The sequence below is a fragment of the Oculina patagonica genome, chromosome 5, assembly GCF_052425735.1.
Source record: "Oculina patagonica isolate OP01 chromosome 5, crgOcupat, whole genome shotgun sequence".
NCBI lineage: Eukaryota > Metazoa > Cnidaria > Anthozoa > Scleractinia > Oculinidae > Oculina > Oculina patagonica.
In genome coordinates, this window is record NC_135762.1 from 2,965,254 (window position 1) to 2,974,816 (window position 9,563).

The following is a 9,563-nucleotide window of genomic DNA, read 5'->3' on the forward strand; positions in this document are numbered from 1 at the left end:
TAAATAAACAGACGTCAACGGCGCACTCCTTTTACTTTGACGCATACAAGTTACAACGACGCATATTTAAATGATAATGCATCGCTTCCGGCATCACCGTCATAAATGCCATATTTTGCGCGAGGGTCCTTAGGTTATGTCGCACTATTGACATCACTCCCTATACTACTGAGTATTTGTTTTGCCTTTGCCTCCCTATCCACGAAACAAAATCTTGAACGACCATTGTTCAATTGTATCCAATCACAAAGAGGTTGGGGAATAGCGTTTCCCTTTGGCACCACAAATTGGTGCTACGCATTCGGACGGCATAAAAATTTTGGATACCTGTTTTCGTTTGAGGGCTTGTTCCGGACCATTTGGATAAATTTTCGATCAAATGATACGAGAAGATTAGCCAAGCCATCCTCTTTTCTGGTGCGATGGGATTATCAGGTTGAAAATCGGCTCGGCGCTGGAAGTGTTCTACTTTGGAGCTGTTGGAGTTTCCACTCTTTCCATATAATTAGATGTATAGTAAACAGCGAAAGCAAAATACCCTTCAATCGACTCAAATTCGCCATTTCGAGCCAAAAGAACGACACTACACAAAAGGTAGGAAACTTAACACTTTATTCAACACAAATTTGTTAATGTTTTGCACCATTTTACGCAATTCTACAAACCATTCGGTAAATTCCATACATTCTCTATAAAAATGTAAATGTGCACAGGCCATACACAAACAGTTTGTCTGGGCTCCCTGTGTTTTCAGTTGAAAATCTTGTGATTATCCACTTTTTTTATCAACAAATTAAACTTGTCGATTGACAATATTATTATCAACAAATATCGAGTACTATCAACTTATCGACTATGCTTTCGATGACCGACTTTGATCGACATGTTAAGCCCTGATATAATTATTCAAGTTAAACAGGTTTTCATTGATAATTTTCAATCTTACCAGTGTGAGAACTTTCTGGAGTGTAGACAGGCACTGTTTCACCTTTAGGGACATATCCAGTGACACTTAACTGATATGGCAAATTGTCTGCAAAGCTTGCTGGAGGAGTTCCTGGAAACCAGGACCTCATGCTGGCACAGGATGGTACATTTGCACAGTCAACCCATCCAAATAGGAAGAGTGTGAAGACAAAAGCAGAGAGTTGTACTTGAAGCTTCATCACTGAAAGAACCAAACCTGTGACAAAAGCATTAATTTTTATTTTAATACCGGGTAGGTTTACTTATATGTCAGGGTAGATCCGCAGATTTGAATCATTGTATTTTCTGCTTAATAATATACATACAAAAATTTCTGCATGCTCATTGGCTGAGAACACGTCAATTAATCCCAAACAGTGCAGAAAGTTGAAATTGAGTGCAAAAAGTTGAAAATTGAGTGCAGAAAGTTGAAATTAAATTGATTGACAGGAAAGTCGGAAAGCGCGCCAAAACAAAATGGCGGCTGTTGTAGGAGTGTTTGAGAGAGCAAAAATCGAGCAAAAACATGACAATTCATGAAAAGTATATAAACCATTATTAAGTATATAAACCAAAGTACTAGGAATTGGACGTTTGTTCAGCACAAGAGAGGCGATACGAAACTACGGAAAGCTACCAATCGTGGATTTTCTTGCATGACCGCTCGTAAAGAAGAAAGATTACAAGCGTGAATTGGGGTTGGACATTTCAGCCCAAACCAATACAACTGAATAAGGATAAAAGCACCCGATAATGCATGACAGAGAGCTTTAAAATTCCCTAGCGGTATCTGGATTTTACAAAACCCGACAACTCCGTTATGTTTGAACGAATCAGAAAGGTAATTAAGCTACGTATAAATGTGGTTTGTTTGTCATCCACTTCAAGTGAAATTTTTGTATGTGTATTATTAACAAGTAATCACATGATTTTTCTCGTACAATTTGGGATAAATCAGCACTCGTAAATTTTTCAAAGACTACAAATTGCACTCGCCCTACGGGCTTGTGCAATTTGGTTAGCCTTTGAAAAATTTACTCGTGCTGATTTATCCCAAAATATTGCACTCGAAATCATGTGATTACCTATACTAATATAACTTTTTTTAATTTTTAAATCAGGGTTGTAGCTAACAGCCGGCTACCGACTAATTTCACCACCTGAAAGACAGCATATCAATGGCTGAAATTTTGCTATTCCATTGGTTGAATGATCCACACAGATACACAACTCAAAAACCCAATCGCTTGAATGCCATTATCTTGGGGTATCTAATTGAACGTTAATGGCAATCGAATCCAATCAAACACCAATCCTTTGATTGGGTCCGGTAATCAAACATCATTGAACTCACAATAATATTTGGTCAATTGAACACAATCAAACCTTTGATTACCCAACAATCGACAATTGTACTTAATCGAACTTTCCATTATGATACATTCTGTGTGATTTACTTATTTTCGAGTGTCAAGAGATGCATTCCCAACAAAATAGAATTGGACTAAGTTCGATTGCATTCAAAGTTGTTTAATTGGTTTGATTGGTTCGATAAGTTCAGTAATCGAACTCACAGCAAATTAGATGTTCGATTTTGTTCGATTACTGAACCTGATCGAACAATTAATTGGTGTTGGTGTTGAAGGATTGGTGTTAGTGTTGGTATGATCATATTTCATATTGCAGAATTCAAGAAAACGACATTCAGATGCAGAACATTGAAAAATACAGCCAAAAAATCGTAAGCTAAACACACAGACCGATTAAATATTAGAATAAAGTTTACAAATTGAAAATGGCTCGATCACACTATAAACCGGATTATGTCATACTATAACATGAAAGAACTTAGAAAACCTTCCTAGCTAGATATTAAACTTTAAATTCTTACCTTACATTCGCATTCAGTAATTCAGTTCACTTAACACTTATGCAAACAGAGATCTAGAGAGGCCTAGGGAGCGGTTTTCTTTATGCACGGTCGAGGACAAAGTCACGCCATGTTTGCACAACTAAACCGCCAGGAACTGGGACTGGATCAGTTACTACTTCATTTCCTTATGCTTCAAATGTCGTCGGATCCACTTACTCTTGCAAGGAACGCGTTTTCTGCGAGAGCCGGGAGGAAATATTTTTCTTTGTTAGGGTAAAAAAATGTTTTTTCGGGCAAAAACTTTTAGATACTCACAATTTGTGTAAAACTGCGCATTTGGTACTTTTTGTTGGTGCTGTTGTGCTTGGCTAGCAGTTCGTTAGATCATTGAGCAAAGATCTTATTTGATATCATACTTTTCCTCCTTTCCTATCAGGGACGTTTAGTGTCCCAAAAAAAGTTTTCATGAAATTATGGAAAGAAATCACGAATGTGCACCATTAAGATAATCCTTCTATCCATAAGTTTGATGAATGAATTTATGACTTTTTTAGGTGGAGCAGGGAGACTGGGATCCACCTTCCCAGGCATTTCTCCGGATCGTTTTCCTGGCAGTCCTGTGGTTTTTAGTTTAAGAGAAAAAGTTTAGGTCAAAAAAAGTTTTACACCGTATTATCTTATACGTAAATTATTATCCAAATAATTAAATCTAGTGCCGTCTCTTGTATTCAGCTCTTACAGAGCTTTTAACTAATTATTTATAACTGTTATTAGCATAACCCATTGGTTGCTAATTGGCAAACTTGCAATAAGATCGGGGTTGATTAAAAAGTTTTTATTGGTATTTCAAGAACAAAATACCTACAGTAATATATAGAGCAAACATTATTAACAAGAAAACAAACAGTATTCATGTATTAATACATATACATCAAAACCCGCGAGTAAGAAACTGCATTTTCCCAACAGGTTCTCACATAAATGGTAATTAGCATAAACTTAGGCTATTTAGGCTCTTATAGGTTCTTATTTTCTGAAGAGAAGTTTACATTGTTGTTAATGGAGTTTTTAGTGGTATTCAGCCTTTTTCTTCTTGGAAATTTGCACACCATTTTATTTATATTTTGTGATTGTATCAATGATAATATTTTATGATTTTCAACGTTGGCATTTACTGATTGCAACTGGCGTGATAAGGATCCTAAGTCCAAAGAGGATCCAGAATGTCGATCTTATTAATTTTCCCTAAATATAAAAGTAAACTCTTTTAATCGATTTTAATTTAAGAAATAAGAACCTATTCTCAAATTTTAGGCTGAAGTGGCTCTTATAAAGAGAGTGTCTTACTGGCAAATTTTAGCCTAACAGGTTCTTAAAATTTAGGTTCTCACTCGTAGGTTTTTACTATATTACAAATATATATGAATTAAATTTTCAAAATTACAAACCTCAAAATAATGCTTTCCTATAAATGTTAGGACAACAAGACAGAGTTTAAAATAAGCCAAAACGCAGCGAAGTTGGAAAGCATGCAGAAAATTGAGACTGATTAACGACGAACTAGCTTGAAATGTTTAGGATAAACTTTTTAGTGTTGTTTTCTGCGCATCTTCAAAAAATAGTTATTTAAAGCCGGAGTTTTCCGGCGCTAAGTAATAACATGATTTAAGGATAGATAGAATGTCAAATATTGCGTAAGATCAGATAGCAGTTACGTCAAAGAAGCATTAGATTAGCATTTATATTCATTTCAGTATGTATATATCGTAGTCGGTAAATAAAATTAACTTTTTCTTTTTGCCTACTGTATAATCCCTACACTGTTTGATGCTGGGTCATCTTAAGCTAACCTATGTACCGCATTGATGAAAAACTACCAATACAAACGAAATTAAAAGAACACTTTCAAACGTTCGACTAGTGGATTCGCCTCGCGTGATGGAAGTACTTAAGTGTTAGCGTCAATTAGTGAAAATCGAAAGCGCGCTCAAAAGCTTTTTAATCTCCATCTTTTGTTTCGCCGCACTCGAACAAGACAAGCAAGCTAATATTAGAGGCGCGTTGGTGTTTAAAATTCTTAAATTACACTTCCTGCATGAAGCAGCTGAAAGTCGTCGAGAGGTTTGTTTCAGTTTTCACTGTAAAATTCAGCCAGCTCAAAAACTGGATGATGTAAAAGCTATGTTACATTTCAGACCATCGATTCAAAAGAAAAATACGATTTGCCGTAAAACGACAGGCGTGGAGGACTGAAATTAGTTAACTAACTTGTTAAATAATCTGCCGTCTTGAGACAAAACTCATTTCATTTCGAACCAACACGTTAGCGTGTTTTTAACTGGAAAATGCCCACAGCAACATCAGCTTCAACTAAAGATCCATTTTACCAAAATTCATCTTTCTTCTTAGTCCATGTCTTTATCGACTTCATAATCGCCACACCAGCAGTTCTTTCAAACGCCATTTTATTGGTTACGATCTATCGAGATTCCTGCCAGCAACTAAAGCTGTTATGGGGAACGCCAGTAACTCTATTGGTGATTAACTTGAGCGTGTGCGACTTGCTTTCAGGAGTAGTGCCCGGATGTGGAAGCATTTACTACGATATTACCGTAGTGGCGAATGGAACAAATGATCAACTCCCGGCCGGGGTAAAACGTACGGTAGCCATTCTGACCATTACAGGCATCATCACAAACACTGTGGGATCTTGCACAGTTATGGCAATGTCGTTTGATCGTTTGATTGCAATAAGATCGCCACTGCGATACAAAACGCAGGTCACCAAAACGAAGATCAAAGTCTTTATTGTCTTAATTTGGATTTACACCTTGTTATTTGCAAGTCTTTCTCGCATGGGAGTGCCGCAAGAGATTTTCATTCTTCTGTATTGCCATCTTCACTTGTCCCTTCCTCTGATCATTCTTGCTGTGGTTTATTGGCAAACGTACCGCGCTCTTCGTCTCCATAGCAACCGAGTGAGGGATCTGGCTAGTGGCGACGAGCTCTTGAACGAAGCTCATAGAAACAGAGAACGGAAAGTTTTATCGGCGATTGTATTTGTTCTCGGTTTGTTTTACTTAACCTTTGCACCTCAGTTTGTTGCCCTTAACATGCTATATTTCCATCCCTGGCTTAGGAAGGTGGTTAGTTTTAGAGCTTTCCTATACACATCAAATAAAGTGCTTTTAGTGAGCAGTAGTATAAATCCATTCATCTACGCCTGGAGAATCCCAAAGTACAGAAGAGCATTAAAGGCAATCTTCAGAAAGAGCGATTTGCCGAATCCAATTGACAGTAACATTCCTCTTCGGAACATTTCCGCAGGCGAGTCACACACCGCGGAGCCGGAGATTCACCGGCCACAATGCCATAATGAAGAATACAATTAATAATATATAACTCATCCGTGTTCTAATGAAAATCCGCGAATCTGATTGGTTCTCCCACTGTTTTCTATTGAAAATTGTTCTTGAGTTTTGGCTTAAAATACTTTAAAATTGTAGGTTTTGGACTGTAATCTTTTAGGGTTTCTACTAAACAATTAGACTACTCGCCTTTATTTTCTACGAGCGATATTCGCTCTTGGAAAATTTGGGCTCGTTATCTAATTGTTAATTATTTAATGCTACCGTAAATAATGAAACACCCGGTGTCTATTAAATTTAAGGGGTCCTGGGGGGGGCGTTAAAAATATGTGAGGCGTTTATTAGACTGAGAGGCGTTTTACTAATAAGACGCGGAGTAAGATAGAAAACAGGTTTTGTGAGTAGGAGACTAATCTGCGCTAATGCAAAGTCTAGAGATATTCATAGTTCGATATGGACGTCTTCATTGTCATCGGGGTCAACTATGTTGGCATCATTGGCCTCTTCGATGTCCGAATCAGTAATGAGTACTGTATCCTTAGTTTTTGAGGCGAGTTTTTGCATTTTCCTCCGTTTTTGAGGGATTGAGGCGTCTAATACAAACTTTACATCTCAGGGGAGGGGGGAGGGGATGTTTGTTTGATACAGGGCGTTTATTTGAGAGTGGGCGTTTATTTGATTATTTTACGGTGGAAGCGTTATTATAATCTTATCATCTAGAGACCAAGTGTTTGAATACTAAATAAATCTCATTTTGAGGTTCTGCTCCGTCCAAAGGTAAATTCTGTGTACCTCGGACCAAACCGGCTATACTCGCAAAGCAAGCAACATGACGGCGAACGAAAGCATATTGAAGTTTGTTGCATTTTTTCAAGAAAATTGTTTCAACTGTATTGCTTGTGGAAACGGCTTGTAAAAGAGTTGCTTCCCTGTTATAGTGATTTTTCCCGGGATATCTTGTATATATTATAATAACAATTGTAATAATTGTAATAAATATTTAACAATGAATTGGTATTAATTTACCGAGTAATTTGTAATAATTGTAATAATTATTTACCAAAGTGACTAATCAGCATTTGAAAAGAAAACGTAATTCAGTATGAAGTTAGATTGAATATTAAAAAATAATGGCATTGAATCGAGAGTGAGAATTAAGTTTATTCCAAGGCCGGCACAATATTGCCATTTGAATCACTTGCATGCATGGGATTGGTTGCAAATCATCAATACCCAAATTTTCAAAATTTCTTCCCTAAAATTCCATTCTCTTTGATTTTGCTCTTGGAATTTCCCGGAGTGTTTGGTTGAATGGTTCGCATTTCGGAAATTTAACAGGTTTTGGATTTTCTGGAAGCTTTCCCAGGAATTTTTGGAACCTTTAATTTCACTCCCGTTTCGAGCTTTCCGGAATCGAACAGAAAGCGTCCTCGATGACTGGTTTTTATTTTCCCTTGATGAAAGAATGAGAATGAGACAAATTCAATTGTACATAATTTTCTGACGGTTCGTACAAACTAAGATGAAAGAACCTTACTTCAAAAATGTTATTCACAATTTCAAACTAGATTTCCCAGAAGATTACTGTTCCAATTTTTTTCCAACTGAAATGTGCGCGCAGAATTGTTACCGTCTGCTTTTTTTTTCTGGCTAGTAATTAATGTCTGGATTTTAATAAATTAAGTCAACAATGTGCCACTTCCAAAGCTGGCATTAATGAGTGCCTATTCCAACAAATAAAAACACTACTCGGTGATAGCTGGAATGCGAGCTTTTTTCTGACATTGTTGAGCTTACATTCAATACACAAAAATGTTGAACATTTTGAAAAAGATATTAATGGTTCATTGTTTTGTGCAAGCCATACTTTTCGTGGCATATTTGAATGAATATTAATTGCGTATAAGAGTTTAGGCGTCATGACACACCCATAATTTTAGTGTTGGTCATCGTTATTCTGTGAAGCAAACGGCGAACATCTTCCTCCATGTGCTTCGTTCAGATAAGTCCACATTTTCTCTCTTTTAAATGTTATTTCTCTAGTTGTTATGTAGCTTTAGTTTTAAAAACTACGCTAGCCTTTTATGACTTTTAAACGGTCTAATATAGCCAAGCAGTGAAGTTTAATAGTTCGAGTTACTCATCGGCCACGCCGCGGAAATCGTTGAAGTGTAATTGTTGAAATTCTGAGTTTCCAAACACGTTTTTTTCCGTGAGTAGTTTATGTAGTTATTGTATATTGTACTATTAGGCCAAGCGCGGACTGTTTCTCGCGCCACTAACCATGCTAACGTTTCGTTCGCGATTTTTATCGTATCGAATTTGAGGCTTGTTTTTAGTTTTCTAAACTTGTCAGTAACCTGGCGTCAAACCAAGCACCTTTGACGCCTCCTTCCCGTCCCAGACGGTAAATAAGAACTTTTTCCTGGTTTAGAATACAAATACCTAATGTTTTCTTGTGTTTTTCGTAAAATTAGCAGCTACAAAGCAGTAGAAGTGCTTCCAAAAGAATTTGTTGGCGCCAAAAATTCATGAATCAGCAACAAGCAAATGGGGAGTTGATATTCCATCCTCGCCGGCTTCTTCGCGTAACAAACAATTACAATTTCAGGTAAGGTGATCGTTCGATGATTGCTTAACAGTTAATTTGTCAATCACAAGATCCTGTCTCGATTTTAAGTATGTCTGTAAGCCTAGATGGTGTACCGGGCAGCACTGATGTGATCTGCTTTCCGTAACAATTTAAGACTGCCCTGAATGGTGATCAAATTTTCAATTAACTAAATTGCTTTACGCTGAACTGGTGGTAAATGTGGTGAAATGAGCTCAAGGATACCGTATTTTCTCGATTAAGCGCTGCGGCGCCTATTAAATTTTTCGCGCCTCAAGTGCGGCGCTTATTCGAGGGCGGCGCTTTTTTGAGGGCGCGCGTATTTAAATTTGGACACCGCAAAGAATTTAATCTTAAACATTAATTGAAAATAGCGTCCTTTGATTGTCTGTATTCGTCTCTTGATGAAGAGAAAAGTGGCGCTAACTGTCCTGGCAAAGTTTAAGAATTAATGAAAATCAATAAGACTAATATGGCAATTGTTAATAAAAATGAACCATTATTTCTAGTTTCCTACGACACAAATTTGTATTTGGCTGCTCAAAAACTGTTAAAATTCACGACAAGGAACCCTTTAAGTTATATTGATGTTTTCTTTGTTTCTCCAGGTGGAACAGATACAAAAACAAGAGAATGCAAGGGCTCTGGAGTGCAACCATTATATATGGGTCAAAGTGACTGGTGTAGCTGTTGGATTCTGAAGCAAGTTGACTTTTGGCAACTTCGTTTTTCGAAGATAAGTCCA

General features: G+C 37.0%; 3 protein-coding genes across 4 annotated transcripts in view; 1 reads left to right on the forward strand and 2 right to left on the reverse strand.

Annotated features, from left to right (window-relative positions):
- LOC144653978 (uncharacterized) overlaps nucleotides 1-4,308 on the reverse strand; it is a 57,642-nt gene extending 53,334 nt beyond the window's left edge. The window contains exon 1 of the mRNA XM_078514111.1: nucleotides 4,288-4,308. The gene's annotated coding sequence lies outside the window, so the exon portion shown is untranslated. The remainder of the gene's footprint in view (nucleotides 1-4,287) is intronic.
- LOC144654860 (uncharacterized) overlaps nucleotides 1-9,563 on the reverse strand; it is a 175,537-nt gene that overhangs the window by 109,811 nt on the left and 56,163 nt on the right. Inside the window, exons 1-2 of one of the 2 annotated variants that reach the window (XM_078515089.1) lie at nucleotides 2,858-2,921; nucleotides 947-1,168 (exon numbers count right to left, since the gene is read on the reverse strand). In XM_078515089.1, coding sequence (XP_078371215.1) covers nucleotides 947-1,166 — 220 coding nt within the window. In that variant the 5' untranslated portion in view covers nucleotides 1,167-1,168; nucleotides 2,858-2,921. Of the gene's footprint in view, nucleotides 1-946; nucleotides 1,169-2,857; nucleotides 2,922-9,563 lie in introns of those variants that run through there. The other variant, XM_078515090.1, reaches the window with a different exon arrangement.
- On the forward strand, nucleotides 5,185-6,231 carry LOC144654186 (melanocyte-stimulating hormone receptor-like). The gene has a single exon (XM_078514273.1). The coding sequence runs from the start codon at nucleotides 5,185-5,187 to the stop codon at nucleotides 6,229-6,231; it is 1,047 nt and encodes a 348-aa protein (XP_078370399.1).

Bases quoted from the DNA above. Each gene is read 5' to 3' on its own strand.
- LOC144654186 (XM_078514273.1), top strand. From the start codon at position 5,185: ATGCCCACAGCAACATCAGCTTCAACTAAAGATCCATTTTACCAAAAT.